Raw genomic sequence first — 20,150 nt, 5'->3', positions numbered from 1 at the left:
TATAAATAAAAAATAAATATTTATATTAAAATTAATTTTTTTAAAATCTTAAAACTACTAATTTAATAAAATCTAATAATAATTTAGACATGTAAAATTTCACTATAAATTGATTACTTCCACTTGTTTATAAAAAAACTACATAGAAGATGGACTTAGCATTCGTTTGTATTCAACTTGATAAATTGAAAATTAAAAATTTAATATTTATAAAAATTAAATAGAATTGATTTAATTTAGTTTGATTCAATTTAATTTAATTGATTTAAATTTTTAATAAATTTTTTATTTTTTAAATTTTATTTTTAATATTTTAAAATTTAATTAATATTTTAATTTTAATATAATTTAATATTTTTATATTATTAAAAATAATATATTATTATTATTAATTAATTTAATTCGATTTTTATTTTTTTTATTAAAATTAAAATAAATTGAAATAATTAAAATTTTTAAAATTAAAAATTAAATTAAATTAAAATAAATAAAAAATTAAATTAAAATTTTAAATTAATTTAATCCAATTGATTTTTTCCATTTGAATTTAGTATGCACAGAGCTGCCTATTTGATACGGACGAAACTCTCACTTTGCATCCAATTTTTGGACATCAAATTGCAGAATCAGAATCTCTGGTTGCTGACAAGCCGACGGTGGGATTGTTCGGTTCGTATGGAGGGCTTTCAATCGGGAATGGGTGGAAAACAAGCCCTATGTGGCCACGTGTACCATGCAACGTGTCTCTCATCCTGGCTTTCTCACAGCAACTCTTGCCTTCTCTGCCGATTCAACATCTCCACTGCTTAATGAGTATATGTTTTCTAAATTTTTTATTATTTCTTCTAAAATTTTAATCTTAAATTATTTTTATTTTCTAAATATATTAATTTTTCATCGCTAATACAATTTAGTACTTATAATTATATAATTAATATTCTTATATAACTGATGACCGCTAGATTTCTCCACCCCGATTAAGGGCTAAGCTCTCGGTCGCGGCCCATCGATCAGAAGCCCACACACCGTCTGCGCTGATAGGTTAGGTCCATTCGAGCCTTGATTCCGGGCCCCTCTGAATTTCTCAACCAGACCGGCCTCGCGTTCACTGCACCTTGGGCCGATCTCCTTTGGGCCCAGTTTTGCTTTTATTTTCTGGCTCAAACCAGAAGGAAGATCCATCCGTCTACTTCGTGGACCCCTCCACACGCGCCCGGAGAGAATCAGAGACCGTTACGCAAGGGGCAGAGATCTGATTCGCTCGTACGTCCATATCAACGTAGCAGGTGATTCAATGATATGCGTCCTATTAGCACGTCACTAGCGGACAAAAGAAAATATATAAAAGGAGAAATACCCTCCTCTATGTTCAAGTTTTTTCTAGTTTTATAAAACCTATTGTAAAAATTCTATTTCTCTGGATCTCAGATCATAATAACTAATTTTATAGTAAAATAATTAAATAGTTTAATTTCAAAAATTATAAATGAAATTTTAATTGAGTAATTTATAAATATAGATACAAATATTTAATTTTAATAAAACACAAATATTAAAATACTGCCACTTTAATTGTATTATGGGTTATATAAGATTAAAGAGCATTAGTATTTGTTCTTCGGCTTGTAAAATAAAATACTCAATTTTAATAAATTATGTATATTTAATAATAGTTTAACCTTAAATTAAATAAAAAATATAAATATATAAGAATTAAAAAATAAAACCTACTATAAAAGAGATACAATTTTCTAATTTTAAAATTTTTGTAAATATATTAGGAAATTATACTTTTTTATAATAGATTTTATTTTTTAATTATTATATATTTGTAAATTGCATATAATAATAAGTGTATTTAAATAAATTTAAGAGATTTTAAGTTTTATTTTTTTAATTTTAATTTTATTTAAAAAAATTATAAATATATAAATTTAGTTATTTATACTTTAATTTTAACAATTCATATATTTTTCTATATAAATTTATGAGCAGCTTTAATAATTATAATTCCCCTATAAATTTATGAGCAGCTTTATTTATTATTATTTTTTCTGAAATATTTAAAAAAATGGACGAGGAAATGCTTATTAGTCACGTGACATTACTTTATAAATGTTAATTAGGTAATCTCGTAATTTAATTTAAAAATGTCATTGGTTAACACATGTAACACAAGTACTAGTCTCCTTTAAATTATAATTCCTTGGTCGTTAAGTAGGCCCGCTTAAAACAACTCGGAAGACGTCAATGCCCTTTTAATTATTTAATTACGAGCCAAGGAATTAATTCCAAAACATATATGTGATACGTTGAGATTCATATAGTAACGTTTACAGCGGTTTGTAATTTTAGATGAAGAAAAATATGTTTTTTTTTATATTTTTTTTATTTTTTATATTTTTATCTATTAATGACGTGTTTAACTGTTTTTTTATTATAATACTATTTATTTCTGTTATTCAAATTTATACGTATGAATGTATCAGAGTCTTCCTTCATATCTGTAAATTATTTAATTTTTTTATGTGCACATATAAATAAAGATGCGAAATAACTGAATTTATTTTTTTATCTCTTATTATATCATTGGATTAAACTGTTTTTAGTATAGGTCTATTTACGTTGCTTGTTTAGTCTATTTCACACTATTAAACTGAGATGCATAATGTTGGACTGATTTATTTGAGTGAGATTTAATAAATTTTGAAGTAGTATTTTTTTTAGGGTCTACCCTTATTGCAAGCGTAGAAAGCTGGCAGTGTTCTCCACCGAGAAATATTATTTTTCTACTATTCAAAGCACAAAAGGTTGAATAATATTAGTTAAGAAAGTCGAATATACTTGAAAAAAAAGTTTGGGAATTGTAATAAAAGTTAATTATTTTGAAGAAGACGAGGTTTATTCTGTTGGTCTTGGGTCAACGGATGGAGACAAAGAAGACATGTGAGAAAAGCAGTAAGAGCAGCCCATTCTTTACGTGTAAAAAAAAAAAAATATATATATATATATAATATATAACGACCAACTATGAAAACTTGACCACCTTCCTTACAATTTCCTTATACAAGCACGTGAAGTGTAAGCTCTTACGATCTTCAATTTTGGCTTCTCAAAAATTCCTCTATAAAACCACGCCACTGAGTTCATCGCTCTCTACACATTCTCCATAGTCTCAGATCACTCTTTCTTCAAGATGGCCGCTGTACCCAACGCCTTCTCAAGCTGCCTCATCGATTTAAGCTTTGACATGGATGAGGCTCTCTCTTTTCATTCTGATTTCGCCCGTCAGATCTCTAAATCAGTCTCGTTAGTCGCTGATATGCCCACTGTTGATGTTTCGGATGATGTTTGTTCAGTTTGCATGGAGGGTTTCGGCGGAGATGTAGGTGGAAAACGAGTGCCTTGTGGCCATGTCTACCATGCTGGTTGTATCTCCTCCTGGCTATCCAACTGCAACTCTTGCCCTCTTTGCCGGTGTAATATCTCCGATGACAACTGAGTAGAAGGATTAGTAGAATTTCTTTTTTCTTTTTTAATAATTGATTTCATCTGGATTTTCATTGGTCGACAAAAGATTAATTTGTTCATATATATTTCCACACTTAGGGCATCATTCTGATGCGTTGCTTATTTTTGTTTTATTAAATTTTTTGTTCGCCATTGCTATATGATTCTTAATAAAGGGTTAATAAATCGATCCAATATAAATATTGAAGGAAACACGTACTCACTTTGCATGTTGTTTCTGATTTGTTCAACAGATTTCAAGTTCGGATTGAGTTTTGTTTTTTAAATTGTTAATTCAAGTATAAATAAGAACAATATGTCGATTAAATTCATGGGCTAAATTCTGAAATTCCTGAGCTAAATTCTTTTGTTCTCAAAAACCCTGCAGTAAGTTCAGAAATTGAAAAAACTTTAAAAATTTCAGAAACTATTTCAGGTACATAGCTTTACTCACATTCTTGGGTAATCATTTTCAGAGTCTACACTTGGTATCAGAGTTTGGAACCTCGTTTATGCCCAAATACATGTCTCGGCAAGAATCATTATCGAGTGTTATCCGTAGTGGTAACGGCGGCATGGCAATGGTTATTAGTCGGTAGGAGTGAGTATTCGGTCGATTCAGTTCAAAATCGAATCGAGCCGAATAAATCAAAAATCAAAATTTTAGTATTTATGAAAATCAAATCAAATTGATTTTGGTCAGAAATTGAATCGAACCGAATCGGTCTAATTCGATTCAATTCGGTTCGGTTTGATCAATTTTGATTTTTAATAAATTTTTTTATTTTTTATACTTTATTTTTAGTATTTTAAAATTTAATTAAAATATTTTAATTTTAATATGATTTAATTTCTCAATATTATTGAAAATAACATATTATTATCACTAATCGGTTCGGTTCAGTTTTTTTTATTTTTTTCTAATCAAAATCGAATTGAACTAAAATAACTGAAATTTCTGAAATTAAAAACCAAACCGAATCGAATTGAATAAAAAATTGTATTGAATTTTCAAATTAATTTGGTTCGGTCGTTTTTTTTATTTGAACCGAATGCTGCTCACCTCTATTAGTCAGCAGCAACCGTAAGGAGAGAGCCCATGAGAGAAGGTAATGTTTCTCTGTAGTATCCGCTCCTATCAAAGACAAATTACACAATTTGGACAATCAAGATGCAAGTCTACATACAAGCTCAAGGTGTTTGGGAGCTTGTTGAATTGGAAGGTTCAGTTTCGAAACTTGTCTATTAAAACAATTGAAGAAGTAACTGGTTCTCTCAAAACTCACGAGAAGAAGTTGCAGAGATACAATTCCAGAGAACACAAATACGTGCTACTCACTAAAGAAGAGTGGAAAGCACGAACTGAGTCCTTAAGATTCAATGAGCAGCGTCCACAAGACATGAGCAAAGGCCTGAAACGCATATGTGGACGTGGTAGAGGACGCGGTAGAGGGAGCGGAAAACGCAGCAAAGATCGTGGCCCTCCTGGAACAAGATGAGAACAAGGACAACACCATCAAAAGTTTGATAATCAAAAGTTTGATAATCAAAAGTTTAATATTAAAAAGGTCAAGTGTTACAATTACAACGACAAGTGTTACGATTACAACGACTATGGCCATTTTATTGTAAAGCTGCAAAATAACTGTGATTTTGAAATTAGAAACAATACTTTCTAAAATTGTAAAAATTAAATAACTGTGATTTTGAAATTATTAAAATTAATATTTATATTTTAAAATTATAAAATTTAATTACAGTGAAGAGTATTTTAATTATTTTAAATATTTTTAACGACTTTAATTAAATAATCAGCGCTTTAAAAAATATAAACTAATGATAATATAAATTACTGAATATATTTTTATAAATAAAAAATAAATATTTATATTAAATAAAAATACTAAACAATTAATTTTCCTAAAATCTTAAGACTACTTATTAATAAAATCTAATAATAGTTTAGACATGTAAAATTCCCATTGATTACTTCCACTTGTCTATAAAAAGACTATGTAGAACTTACATCTTCCTATCTTAAAGATGGTTTTGCCATTCAATCGGTTGAATACTCAATTAAATAAATTAAAATTTAAAATTTTAATATTTATGAAATCGAATTAAATTGATTTTAATTAGAAATTAAATTGAATCGAACTGATTTAATACAGTTCGATTTGATTCAGTTTAATCGATTTAAATTTTTAATAAATTTTTTATTTTTATATTTTATTTTTAATATTTTAAAATTTAATTAATATTTTAATATAATATAATATCTCAGTATTATTAAAAATAATATATTATTAAAAATAATATATTATTAAAAATAATATATTATTATCCTTAATCGATTTAATTTAATTTTTTTAATTTTTTTTATTAAAATCGAATTGAAATAATCAAAATTTTTAAAATTAAAAATTAAATCAAATTAAAATAAATAAAAAATTAAATCAAAATTTTAAATTAATTTAAATTTTTTTTGATTTGAATTGAATTCTTACCATAGCCACATAGTCAAAACGCCCTGTGGAGCTGCCTAATCGATGCCAACTTTGACATGGACGACACTCTCACTTTGCATCCAAATTTTGGACGTCAAACTCCAGAATCAGAATCTCTGGTTGTTGCTGACTCGTCGACGGTGGGATTTGTTCGTTTTGCATGGAGGGCTTTCAATAGGGAATGGGTGGAAAACAAGCCCCATGTGGGCACGTGTACCATGCAGTGTGTCTCTCATCCTGGCTTTCTCACAGCAACTCTCGCCTCCTCTGCCGATTCAACATCTCCACTGCTTAATGAGTATATGTTTTCTAAAAATTTTATTATTTATTGTAAAATTTTAATCTTAAATTATTTTTATTTTCTAAATATATTAATTTTTCATAGCTAACATAATTTAGTACTTAAAATTATAGAATTAACATTCTTATATAACTAATCTTTTAGTAAAATAATTAAATAGTTTAATTTTAAAAATTATAAATAATATTTTAATTGAGTAATTTATAAATATGGATACAAATGTTTAATTTTAATAAAACAAAATTATTAAAATACTGCCGCTTTAATTGTATTATGGGTTATATAAGATTAAAGAGCATTAGTATTTGTTCTTCGGCTTGTAAAATAAAATACTCAATTTTAATAAATTATGTATATTTAATAATAATTTGAACTTAAATTAAATAAAAAGAATATAAATATATAAGAATTAAAAAATAAAACCTACTATAAAAGAGATACAATTTCCTAATTTTAACTTTTTTTTGTAAATATATAAATTTAGTTATATTATTATTTTTTTTCCTAAATATTTAAAAAATGAACGAGGAAATGCTTATTAGTCACGCGACATTACTTTATAAATGTTAATTAGGTAATCTCGTAATTTAATTTAAAAATGTCATTAATTAACACATGTAATTACGAGTACTAGTCTCCTTTAAATTATAATTCCTTGGTCGTTAAGTAGGCCTGCTTAAAACAACTCGGAATTGTAATAAAGTTTAATTATTTTGAAGAAGACGAGGTTTATTCTGTTGGTCTTGGGTCAACGGATGGAGACAAAGAACACAAGAGAGAAAAGCAGTAAGAGCAGCCCATTCTTTACGTATAAAAAATATAAATATATATATATATATAACGACCAACTATGAAAACTTGACCACCTTCCTTACAATTTCCTCATACAAGCACGTGAAGTGTAAGCTCTTACGATCTTCAATTTTGGCTTCTCAAAAATTCCTCTATAAAACCACTCCACTGAGTTCATCGCTCTCTACACATTCTCCATAGTCTCAGATCACTCTTTCTTCAAGATGGCCGCTGTACCCAACGCCTTCTCAAGCTGCCTCATCGATTTAAGCTTTGACATGGATGAGGCTCTCTCTTTTCATTCTGATTTCGCACGTCAGATCTCTAAATCAGTCTCGTTAGTAGCTGATATGCCCACTGTTGATGTTTCAGATGATGTTTGTTCAGTTTGCATGGAGGGTTTCGGCGGAGATGTAGGTGGAAAACGAGTGCCTTGTGGCCATGTCTACCATGCTGGTTGTATCTCCTCCTGGCTATCCAACTGCAACTCTTGCCCTCTTTGCCGGTGTAATATCTCCGATGACAACTGAGCAGAAGGATTAGTAGAATTTCTTTTTTTCATTTTAATAATTGATTTCGTCTGGATTTTCATTGGTCGACAAAAGATTATTTTGTTCATATGTTAATGTATACATGTACCATAGGTTTTGAGAAAATCATCCAAATTAAGCAATCTCAGATATCCAAAGTCTGAATATAATTCGATAATTATAATATAAAAGATTATAAATCTAATTTTTATTTTTTAAAATATTATATGAAAAATTGCAGAATCAGAAAATGGTTTATAATCAAGCTGTCATCTTGTTTTTATGTTTTAATTGTCAAAAGACTATTATTAATCAATACAATTGAAAAGGAAAAAGTAGTTAAGAAAATAGAAAAATGATTTTAATATTGAAAAGTAAAAATAATTTTCAAACAATTTGGAGGGGACGTGAGGCTTTTGGTCTTCTTGTTATGAAAGTTTTTTTTTTGTAATTTAAATTTACTATTTTTAATTTTTTATTAATTAAAATACTACTTGACCAAATATTAATGAATAATAATATATTAAATTTAATTATTAATAAAAATACAAAAAATTAATTAATTAAATTAATTTATTTAATACTTAACAAAAATACTAAAGATTAATTGGGCCTATTTCAGTAATTTTCTATTTTCCCACCTACTTAGTGGTGTTGATATTTTATAGTTATAGCGGTGAGAGTGGTGGTGCTATGGGCTTATGGCCTCTTTTCTTTTTCTTCTCTAAATCCTTATCTTTGTCTAAGCTCCGCCAGATTTATACTAGTATAAGACCTCGTTTATTTCAAATAATTTTTTTTTAAGAAAATATTTTTTATAAAAAAATAAAGTTATTTTTTACATTTTAAAATTTTTATTAAAATTTATATATATAAATTTATTAATAAATTTTATTTTTTAAATATAAATTAAGTAATGAAAAATATTTTTTAAATATAAATTATTTTTTACAAGTCTAATATATAAATTACTGTTGGTAATTTTATTTTTCAACTATAATATTTAGAAATTGTAATGAATGTATTTTAATTACGTATAAAAAAATTAATAAGCTATTTTATAATTCTATTGAACTTCACCACCACTATATTAGTATTTATTTATACTTTTTGATTTAAAATTTTACAATTTTAATGAAAGGAAGGAAAATTATATATAATCCGATAAGTTATAGTTTCAATAATTAAATTTAAAATAAAAAAATATTTTTTTAAATGGAATACAATAAATATGTAACATGCAATAATTAAATTAAAAAATTAAAGAATTATATGATCTAAAATCATTAAATCATTAAAGGGATTAAAAACGGCAATGACAGGATATGGTTGGTGGATTAGTAATCTCTCTGTAGGAGCACCAGTTCTATTACTAATCAATTTCGAATTAAACCAAGGCAAAAAATAAAAAATTAAATTATAAAAATTTTAAAAATAAAAAAAATTAATTATAAAAATATAACCGAACCAAAATCTATAATTTTTTTTAACAGAAAAACAAGTAGCTTCTATTGCAGAAATTGAAATCATAAGTTTCTCAAACTTTAATTAAGCATCCATTGGATTATCTTAAAATGTCAAATCAGAGATTCACAAATTAACTATTGCAGCAAAAGAATTATACGAATCTCTGACGCAAATAAACTTAGTATTATCGTGGGCGAATCCAAATTTCTTTACTGGTGCTGTTGTTGATGAAAGGGGTCAAAGTAAAGCACTGTTTCCACTACAGCAGGATTTGGCGTTGTACACAAAGGGCAAGTTGGGCAATTAACTATTTGTCAAATTCTTTCCATTTTCCTTCTCAAAAATATATAAAAAAAATCTTTCCATTTTCTGCTTAACGGCCTGCATAAGCAAAACGACACCCTTATTTGTGCACCGCATTTTCTCCAGAAAACCGAACGGCGTGTTCGACAGTTGAGGTCCTCGAAAATTCTCAATATACGGGAGTGAATGGAGAAGCAGCAGCAGAGACATGGAACCGAGGAAATTCCCACGCGTGACCAGAAATTTTCAGTTCTCAACTGTATCGATCTCTCCAGCTCCGATATCCAGCAATCTGTTTCTTTGCTCAAACAGGTCGCTTAATTATTCTTTCAATTCTCTCATTTCCTTTTCTGCATCTCTTTTTTTGCTACGTTAGTTGTTAAACTCCTCTGTGAAAACTTTTATGCTTTTGGTTTCAGGCGTGTTTGGATTGTGGATTTTTTTACGTGGTAAATCATGGAATAAGCCAAGAATTCATGGACCAGGTTTTCTTTGAGAGTAAGAAGTTTTTTCAGCTCCCATTAGATGAAAAAATGAATCTTCTTAGAAACGAGAAGCATCGAGGCTATACTCCCGTCCTCGACGAGCTTTTGGATCCTGATAATCAACTACATGGTTCGTTCCTTATTCATTCTCAGTGGAAGAGGCTTGCTGTTCATGGTTACTCTCGCCTGAGATTATATTCAAGAGTCTATTATTTGCTGGGATTGCTAACTTTTTTAATTAATTTGAGTTTTTTTTTTGGTAGGAGATTACAAGGAGGGATATTACATTGGAGTTGAAGTGCCTGAAGATGATCCTCAAGCAGAGAAGCCATTTTATGGACAAAATGTTTGGCCGGCAGACTGTAATTGAACTTAATCATAGCTAATTTTGAATTTTCATTGTTGATTTTTTAACATCTAATGCTTGTTTTAATGCCCTCTCTTTTTTCCCCCCAACTGTCAACGTGTCTTAGACCTTTTGCCTGGTTGGAGACAAACCATGGAGAGGTTTCATAAAGAGGCCCTGTAAGATTTGCAAACTTAATAAATATATATATATTATATACCTGTTTGATAAATGATAGCCTGCTTTTTATTTCACTACCCTTTTAAATTTTGATAATTCTGTTAATGCAGAGAGGTTGCAAGAGCAGTAGCAAGGATCATAGCACTCGCACTTAATCTGGAAGCTGATTTTTTTGATAGGCCTGAAATGCTTGGCCAGCCAATTACAGTCTTGCGCTTGCTACACTATGGAGGTGGAATATCAGAAGTGATTGGACTTCATTCTGGACTTTGTGCCATACTGCCATTCTCCAGTCAATAGAACTTAATATCTTATTCCTTTGTTTTTATTTCCTTATCTTTTGTGATCAGGTCAGATTTCTGATCCCTCAAAAGGAATATTTGGAGCCGGAGCTCACTCTGACTACGGTTTGATTACCCTTTTAGCCACAGATGATGTCGTTGCCCTCCAAGTATAAATATTGGCATAACTTCTTTTATGCGTTTATTAAGCTTATAAGACCTTTGTAATCACAATTTGATTAGTTATTGCAATACTTGTTATCTTCTTTCAGATATGCAAGGATAAGAATGCTCAGCCTCAAGTTTGGGAATATGTAGCTCCAATCAGAGGGTGAGACATTATCAGACTGTTGGAAAATGAAGTTTTCTACTCTATAGTTTAAAACTTTAACTATCCTTGTAGGCTTACATGTTTAAAGTTGTGTGTTTTACAATATCCTTCCACTTCTGCATCTGTGTGTTAGGACAACTAGATCCTCGTGCTGTTAAAAAAGTTGTTTTGTCCAATAATTAGTTAATGGGAATCACAGCTTCTCTGTCCAAAAAACTAACAAGGAAATTGATGTAGAAGTCTAGGTCCTTGGCTTACATAGTTACACCTATTTAATTCAACCAAGAAGTATATACACCTGTTGTGTGAAGGCTACAACCTTATATGAAGACAAGAAATTGAAAGTTGCAAATATAATATATATATAAAATTACTGGATGACCCTACATAAATAGTGATTCGTTTTGAAGAGGTCCTTTTGTGAGATGGGCTTGGTCATGCTTAGGACATGGGGCTAAATCTATTGGCAGGGATATAACCTGCATAAAAATCCTGAAGTTTAACTCAGAATCCTATTACCTATCTTGACACAGGGGAAAGAAAAGAATTAAACTATTGAGCACTAATAAATACCACCTTCAACCTGTTCATTCTATTTGTCAGCTGCGAAGTTGCATGGTGTCAGTAATTGCAGCAGATTGTATGGCTGCATGCTGCATGGATGACATAGTCAAGGAAGAGTTTCTTAATTCAGGGAAATGACAATTGATTCATCTTGAATACAGAGCATTCGTAGTGAATCTTGGTGATATGCTGGAACGCTGGAGCAACTGTATTTTCAGGTTCTTGTCAATATACTGTATATAATTTCAGTTCTCTTCATGCCAGAATAAAACAACCAATGCTGCATTATAAAAGATATTTGGCATCTGGGAAGAAAAAAAGTATTTTTCATTGATTATGGGGACTGATCGACATGAACATGCCACAATAGAAATACCCTTCCTAATTCATTTGTTTTATGTGCACCTTTTCCTAACTGTGTGAAAATGAATTCATTGCTTTCTTTTCTCATTACAGTTACAATATGTAATGATATACAGGTCCACACTGCATAGAGTTGTAGGGAATGGTAGAGAGAGATATTCTGTAAGTCCCTATCTGTTTTTCCTTTTAATTTTAGGCTCAGAGGTTCTATAATTTCACACCTATTATTTTCTATAATTGCAACTTCAATGTTTCTGTCCTATTATTGTATCATATCCCATGCCTCAAATAAAATCCTTCTTATTTGATGTTTGTGAATATTTAAGCACTTCTGTTTTGAGCCAAACGCATCCTGTGGAGATCAGTGCTACAAAAACAGCTTGCTAGAACTTGCATTGTTTTGAAATTTTATCTAGTTGGGTCTGTGTCATGTATGTGATTAGTAATGGTTTAGGATCCCAGTTCTGTTTATTAGAATGGTAGAGGAATCAATTTCTTTTTTTCAAGAAGACATCTCTTACTGAGAATTAGAAGGATTTTTATCTCCTAACTAAAATTTTGAAGAACATTATAAGTCATGCTTGCCTAAAAAATGTAGTAATGAAATAGTTTTCTTGGTTATGTTCTATACTAGTGTCCTTTTTTCCTTCTCAAATAATTTTGCTTGATTTGTTTAGTATGATTGATACTCCTTCATGATGTATAATGTCTTGTAGAAATTCTGTATTTTCCCACTTGTTGCTTTCAATGACAGATAGCATATTTCGTGGAACCTAGTCATGATTGTCTAGTTGAATGCTTGCCCACCTGCAAGTCAGAAGAAAATCCTCCCAAGTCAGTTCAACCACTATTTCTTTTTATCACTATTGAAAAATTATTGATGGTGCAACTTTCTCATCCTTATATATCTCATCCAAATGAATTAATTATGCATGCATGTAATTTTCATCTCAGTACAAGTCTTATGATTGCATTGTGTCAAAAGTTGCAAATCATTTGCACCACATAATGTTGGAAAATTATCTTTTCACTGGATTTGCAATGTATTGATGATGTTCTTTCGTCACATCACAAGCTGTAAATATATTGGGCACTGTTAATAGTTAATGGATAAAACACATGATCACCTTCTACTCATCAAGATCAAGTGGTTAAATGCAAATAATAAAATGTTCAATTTTTAAGATGACTATAACAATATGCAGAAGTTACGTATTTGAGTTTTACATTAATTATTTTAGTGAACTGTGCATGTGTTTTTTTTCATCAGGTTTCCTCCAATCAAATGTGGGACTTATCTTAGTCAACGCTACAAGGATACTCATGCTGATTTGAATGTATACAGCAAACCTCAAACTTGAGCCCTGACTTCTGAATCTCGGAGATCAGACAGGTACCCACAAATTAAGTGAGGATCTGATAGTCGTAGGATGCACTATGCTTTGAATGTGCTGTTGTATCTGTATATTCCCCACATCATTTCTTAAACTACATAATCTGTTTTATTCATAGGTAGTTATCATCGTTAATCCGATGATTATTGTTAAAATATCAAAGCAAACAAATAATAGCCCGTTATGTTGGATAAAATGTTGTATTTAGTAATTCAATAACTTGTCTAATTTATTATTCATATAAGAAATCTTATTTGTCTAGAGATTTTAGAGATACAACTTTTTAAGCACATAGGCTAAGCTGTAACTTCGAATCAAAGGAAAACATAGAGCCTGCCATATCGATGATCCATATCAGAATCTTATTCTGCTCAGAGCTACTACACTTTATATATTTTCCTTGCACACCAAAACCACAAAATTACCAGTAACTTCCATAGACAGGACTGTACATGGAACTCTCAGCATACTTCACTAGGTTCTCCGGACGAGGAAGAATCGTAGCCAACCCTGTAAAAAGGATGAAAAGAAGGGCAAAAAATTATAGAGTATTCAAAGTCAATAATACAGTAGGAGAAAGGGAAGATTTACCAAGTTCATATGCCTTTGCGGCTACATTAGCTGCAATATTGCTGAAATTTTTCTGATGCTAGAAAAAGGTGGATAAATCAGCCCATTGGCATGGTTTTCCTCTGAAACTTGTCCGGCCAAGGCTTCCGCCGTTGTAAAATGCACACAACATAAATGTAAAGTTAATCCTTCACCAAATGTAGAAGTTCTAAAATCTACATGCATGCTTCTATGTTTAACCCTAATATCGTATAAATTCACCAAATCATCCCAAAAGCAAAACTACAGAAATTTATGATTTAATTTTGCAGTATTAATCTTGATTTTGACCTCTTTCAAGTCAACATAAAGAAATCCAAAAACATAATTACAAATATTCATGGTTTAATTAATTATACTGTTGATTGGGAGTCGAGAGTTAAGATTTATCTTATTTGTTTTGTTTCCTTTAAAGTTACCAACCTAAGGGGCAGGGTTAATAACTATTATCATTATTGTTGTGTTGAACTTACAGGCTGCCAGAAGCATATCATCATGAACACGGATTGCTCCAAAGATAACCAAACCCAAGCCAAATCCAGGGAATATATATGCATTATTGGCCTAAATTGACAAAGAAAGAATAAAACTCAAGCCTCAATCATTGATCTTCAACTAAAATACCAAATACTAAATAAACACAAACATATATATACATATCGTTGACCAACACAGAAGGTTTCTAATTAGGAGAATTCAAATATTTGGGATCATAATTAGACTTAATTTAAGGGATTTTATTCAATTTGGAATAGAATAAAAAATTTCTTCTAAAATTTTTTACAGTATCAGAGCTTTTTTTGCTGGCTTTAGGTTTTAAATTCAAATTTTCTATTAGAATTTTTAAAATCTTAGATCTACCTTTTTGGTACTAGTCTATCGATAAATCTTTTTTTATCTCACCGTCCTCACCAACAGGGTCGCTGGATCGTCGTCGGTCAGCCTTTCAACTCCGATGCTGGAAAGCCACGTGCGTGAGTCTCACGCGCCCTCGCAAGATTCTGCATATTTTCCACATATTTTCCACGTGCTGGCGCGTGTGATATTTTTCGGTGTCCTTTTTTGATGCTATCTTTTTTGGTAGATTCGCCTTCAAGTCGCACCTCTGATCTGTGTGGATCCGTGACTTGGTTTATCTTTTTTGGCGTAGTAGACGTTTTTTGGTAGTTTTTCCGATAGTAATTCTTTCCAACAGACTCACCTTCAAGTCGCACTTCTAATCTACTGGACTCGTATCTTTTTCGCCGATGAACAATATTTCTTTTTTCAGTAACAATAATTTTTTACTGTTTTTTATAGAAAAATGATGATTTTTTATTGAAATGACAATGACTTTTATGGGTAATGTAAGGACTTTTGATAGTACTTTTGTTTTGTCTCTTAATTCTGCTTTATAAATTATTGATTTTGGTGCAAATAAACAAATGATGGTCTCTTCCGAAAACTTTTTTAATTATATTCCACGTCTACAAAAAGATACTATCAGAATCGTAAATGGTTCTTTTATTCCTATATCTAGAACCAGTTTTGTTGTTTATACTCGAAATATTAAATTATTCTCTATTCTTCATATTTCTTATTTTTTTATTAATCTTTTATCTGTTAGTGCTTTTATCAAAACACTTAACCGTAAAATTAAATTTTTGCCTTATCATTGTGTTATTCACCTTAGTCCAAAAAAAAGCTTCATCGGCTGTACACTCTGATTGTGAAGTTGGGTTGGAGAGAGCTATGATAACAGGTTTCTGTACATCGGTGATATAATAGTCAGTTTCCTTTGGTCGATATAGGGTGAATAACTACAATATCAGACCAAATTTCATAGTATACAGTGAGAGAAAGATAGAGGAAACCACATTTAAAGCAGCCATGGCTTCAACCACTTCCTTTGTAAATGGTCTTCCCACTCCAGATGATCCGATCAAAATTGTTGGCTTAATTGCCTAATTAGAAGCAAATACATAAACTGGAAATAACATATCATACACATTTTTCACACCTTCACAGCACCTAAGAGATTATTGATAGGTGAGCTCATGAGCCCAAGGCTGTTTGAAGTGTTGAAGTGAATCCTTTCGGGAGCTAACAATCAATCCTTTCGTGGCAATTGCTGTCTTAAGCAGCCCTTGAGCCTGAAGTCCAATGGAACTAATCAGAAAAACTTAGAAAGCAAACACTTAATGTCAGCATCAGTTGGATGGTCTTGATGAATTCTTTTGCTGGTAATGGGAAAGAAGCATGTTTTACCAGAACATCAGAAGCCTTCTCATTGAGAAACTCACCATTTGAAGTTGATGTTGCAGCCTCTTCATCAACAGCAGTTTCAAGAACTTTTACGTGATCAGCATCATCCTTAACAACTTCATTTGCTAGGCTGTCTGACGATGTAATGCTAGAGACATCTATGTCAGTATCCTGTTTCTGCCCAATGACTGTTTGGGGCATCGATTTGCAAGAGGGGATAGCACCATTTTCAACCAGGAGAATATTTCTATCTTTACCAGATACCACATCTAATTTTGGTGTTTTGTGTACTAGACATTAGACAACTCCCCTATAGCGTTGCTTGCTTGATAGTTATTGACAAAAGCGTTCCATGCCAAATATACAATTTTAATAAATGAAACATTCAAGAAATTAATAATAATATTATTATAAAGAGAACCAGATTTTAGTAATGAAATTGTGTCATGCTTCATGCAAGTAATCCACCAAGTAAACTTCAGATAATATAACAAAATAGTAAGGCAAAACAAATGCACCAGATTATTGTGGGAGTCAAAAACAAGCTAAAACAGCAAACACAAATAATGAATTCACAACTAAATTAAATTTCAATACCAAACGACATCCAGAAAAAAATTCTTGCATGCAGAAACTCTGATTTAGACTCAAAATGCAAGCAAATAAGGCTATTGGATCGTCGAAAGACTGAGATCCAAACCTTCTGCAGCTTTGAGCCAAGAAGCCATTGACTAAAAGAAACTCCAATAAAAAGAAAGGCCCTAAGTGTTGATCTTTGGAGCTTCCATGCGTTGTTCTTAGGGATTCGGATGATAATCTTTGAAGAAATGCAAATGGATTTATGTCAGCAGAAAGAGAAGTTAGTTCAAGCAAAATTAAAGAAATTTTGAGGCGTGTCTCTGAGGCTGGCGCTTGGCGGGACTGTAGTTACGTAGGTGGGCGTGGCCTATCAAACGGTAGCGATCCACTTGTCAAAATGGACAGACCCAATTCGTTGAGCACAGGAACGAGAAGTTTTGGCCCAACAAGAGGTTCTTGTCGTGGATGGGCCAGGTCCAATTCATTAATGCACAAAGAGTGAGTATTAAATTCATAAATTAGATGGATTGAAAAAGCGGGATTCTAAAAATCTTTTAAAAATTTTTAAAAAATTCTTCTAAAATCATATAAGATTTTAATTTTTTAAAAATAAAAAATTTTGAATTAAAAGAAAAATTATTAAAAAAAATAAATATATGAAATTGAAATAATGCAAAACTTTTAATTTCAAATTGAGAGTGTCTTTTAACTCTATAAAAGGTACGTGTAGAAAGCTCATCTATGGCTATTGGCACTGGATCTTTTCAAGTGTTTTCATCTATGGCTATTGGAGACTGCAGTAAACATCCTTTTGTCCCAGTACCCAGCTGTATGACCGTAGACAGTAGAGACGACGTCCATGATTCTCCTGGTTCTGCAGTTGTTTGTTGGGGTTAGGATGTTTTAGACTATGAGCTGATTGTGTTGTAGGCCTTGGACGTGTTTAGTTTTCTTGGGCCTAGTTGTGTGTTTTCCCCTTTGGATTTGAAGCCTTATACTTGTATTGGGCCTTGATATTTTTCTTTCAATGAAATCTTGCCTTTCGACTGAAAAATACATATATGCATATTAATCCTTTTCTTTAATTAAACAAGTTTAATCTGTTTGTAAATATATTTAAGTAAATGGAAGAGATTTTAAATTCTACTCCTCCAATCTCCATCTTAAAGAAAAGAAAAAACAAAAGGTTTTCAACCATTCTCTTATATATTTTCCCCTATGATTTGCAATATTCAGAATACAATAACACAATATAACCAATGTAGAGGGACTGAAAAATAAAAATTAGAAAGAAAAAGGAAGTGAAAATTAAAAACATATTAGTAGTTGTTGCCGGAAAAAGCTGTGTTGATCTATAAGAGAGTAGCACATCTTCACTGGATCATCTGAAGTGATTTAGCTAACAGAAGCTCATCTATTATCATGAAAAAACTTGTCATCGCCCTTCAATTTGTTAATAATCAGGTGATCTTGCATCAAATAGCTAGCTCAGTAGCTCTAGATAATTGAATCTCGATCAGAAGTGAAGGTGAACCAACTTTCCATTGGACAAAACATCAGTTGTTTTCCGGCCACCGGACTCGGAGAGCAAGCGGCAGCAAAAACAATATCAAATCATCTAACCCACATGCCATGGTACAGTGGCTCAAAAGCAGCACTAGTTTTTTGCTGCTTCAAGTCCTTATAGAACTTATTGATGAACTCTTCAGCAGCCTTGTCAACTTGACAGTCTCCGTCGTCCTTCAACGGGAAAGGTGAATCAGTTATTCTGAGTTGTCTCACCATTGGGCTCTTTCCAAACCCAGGCAACACCACCGGTGAAGCCTCCACCACCTGATCATGATTGTTTAACATTTCAAACATCTTCTGAACAGCAGCCCCGGTGGTGACATCGTCGTATTTGTAAGCCTTGGTGAAATGAAAGTGGTGGTGGTGGCGGTGCTTGCGTTTGTGGGCAAGGAAAGGGTGAAAAGATGGGCTATTGCTGCAGCTGAATTCGTATTCTCGTGGAGATATGAAGGAGAGAGAGTCACTGGAACGACAACTGAAGGAGGAGTTATGGTGATGGTACATGAGGTCAAGTATGGCTTTCTCTGCCAATTTGTTACCTCTTTTCAGCAACAAATGAAGATCCACCATTATTCTGCTCTTTGATAAGCCTTTTCTTAACATGGAGAATGCTATACGGACTACATGCCATAGTTTTTTGGCTACTTCTCTTGTGCTTGACTCTATCTCCATGAGACTTTAGATTCTTGGTTTATTTTTCTTTCCTGAGAGAGATTCTCCTTTTGGTTTCCTCTCTTTCTTCGCAGAGAGAGAGAGAGAGAGAGAGAGAGAGAGAGTGAGAGAGAGAGGGAGGAGATTATTAGAGAGAAGAGAGTTTGGGTTTGGTTGCAAGTGAGGGGAGAGAGGTATTTAAAGGGTAGAAAATTGCTGCCACCTTAATAAATTTTTTCTAAGTAGTGTGTTTTACTAGGCTTTAAAAGAATACAGCTAACCAAATTTTGCAGAGCTCAAATTTGGTTGGTTAAAATTTTTTCAAACTCGAATCGAATTTAAATTTTACTTATTTTAAATTTGAGCTGAGTATTAAGAAATTCAGATTTAACTTGTTTAGTAAACGAATTTTGACGAGTCAAAATTTTATTGAGCTAAATCGAATTTTTATCGAATTTAGTTTCAAATAGTTCACAAGTAATTCAATTTATTTACATATATAATGAGTTTTACTTTAAAATTAATAAGTTTAAAATTAAAATAATTTTAGTTAAATAAATATATTTACAAATTAGCTCGTAAACTTATAAATATAAACTTTTAAATTTTAATAATCCAAATATATACAAGCTTAGGAGTGTAATTAAATTATATAGAGTTGAATTTTAAAAAATTTAAATTTGGTTCATTAAAATATATGCATGATTTGAGTTTATTTCTCTTGTGATAATAATTTCAGATTATTTAACAAGATTGTTTACGAGTCTATTCGCAAGCCTGCTCATAAATTCAGAAACGAGTTGAGTTCACGAGACTTAACGAGCCGAATATTATGGAGTTCAAATTTAGCTCGTTTACTAAACGATCCTAAAAATTAAACTCAAGTTTAGCTTGTTTAGAAATCAAATCGAATTCGATCGAATTTTTATTGAATCGAATTTCGAATAGCTCAGGAACGGTTTAGCTCGTTTACACCCTATATTTTAGATATTGAATGATATATTAAAAAAAATAAAGGGAGCAGTTGGTAATTGTACGCGCTGTAAATGGGCATGAATTTAGAGAAAATAGTGGTGGAAAATTCATTGTAGTTTTGATATTTTTGTTGGTTTCAGTTTGTATGTCAAAAGTTCTTATATTGAAA

The 20,150-nt window shown here is 31.1% G+C and overlaps 2 protein-coding genes across 7 annotated transcripts; one reads left to right on the top strand and one right to left on the bottom strand.

Annotated features, from left to right (window-relative positions):
- The first annotated feature begins 9,468 nt into the window (after nt 1-9,468).
- LOC110610309 (2-oxoglutarate-Fe(II) type oxidoreductase hxnY) lies at nt 9,469-15,987 on the top strand. Of its 6 annotated transcripts, none has more exons than XM_021750172.2 (12): nt 9,469-9,722; nt 9,830-10,025; nt 10,159-10,257; nt 10,369-10,420; nt 10,532-10,653; nt 10,772-10,872; nt 10,975-11,033; nt 11,759-11,815; nt 12,077-12,122; nt 12,715-12,794; nt 13,231-13,353; nt 14,882-15,987. In XM_021750172.2, the coding sequence occupies exons 1-11, from the start codon at nt 9,597-9,599 to the stop codon at nt 13,319-13,321; spliced, it is 1,029 nt and encodes a 342-aa protein (XP_021605864.1). In that variant the 5' UTR covers nt 9,469-9,596; the 3' UTR covers nt 13,322-13,353; nt 14,882-15,987. The 6 variants fall into 6 exon arrangements, 3 of the variants coding, with proteins under 3 accessions (XP_021605864.1, XP_021605863.1, XP_021605862.1); XM_021750171.2 differs by lacking the exon at nt 14,882-15,987 and adding an exon at nt 14,439-14,875; XR_002487190.2 differs by lacking the exon at nt 14,882-15,987 and having other exon boundaries at nt 12,677-12,794; nt 13,231-13,299.
- Nucleotides 15,988-17,963: 1,976 nt separating this feature from the next.
- Nucleotides 17,964-19,467, bottom strand: LOC110610853. Its single transcript, XM_021750928.2, has one exon. The coding sequence runs from the start codon at nt 19,025-19,027 to the stop codon at nt 18,401-18,403; it is 627 nt and encodes a 208-aa protein (XP_021606620.1). The 5' UTR covers nt 19,028-19,467; the 3' UTR covers nt 17,964-18,400.
- Nucleotides 19,468-20,150: the final 683 nt, after the last annotated feature.

The sequence above is a fragment of the Manihot esculenta genome, chromosome 3, assembly GCF_001659605.2.
Source record: "Manihot esculenta cultivar AM560-2 chromosome 3, M.esculenta_v8, whole genome shotgun sequence".
NCBI classification, from domain to species: domain Eukaryota; kingdom Viridiplantae; phylum Streptophyta; class Magnoliopsida; order Malpighiales; family Euphorbiaceae; genus Manihot; species Manihot esculenta.
Note: the sequence above shows the minus strand (reverse complement) of the source record. Positions and strands in the feature narration are given on the sequence as shown.

Bases quoted from the DNA above. Each gene is read 5' to 3' on its own strand.
- LOC110610309 (XM_021750172.2), top strand. From the start codon at position 9,597: ATGGAGAAGCAGCAGCAGAGACATGGAACCGAGGAAATTCCCACGCGT. The intron at 10,873-10,974 runs GTATAAATATTG...ATCTTCTTTCAG, and splicing joins ATGATGTCGTTGCCCTCCAA to ATATGCAAGGATAAGAATGC. The intron at 12,795-13,230 runs GTCAGTTCAACC...TTTTTTCATCAG, and splicing joins TCAGAAGAAAATCCTCCCAA to GTTTCCTCCAATCAAATGTG.
- LOC110610853 (XM_021750928.2), bottom strand. From the start codon at position 19,027: ATGGAGATAGAGTCAAGCACAAGAGAAGTAGCCAAAAAACTATGGCAT.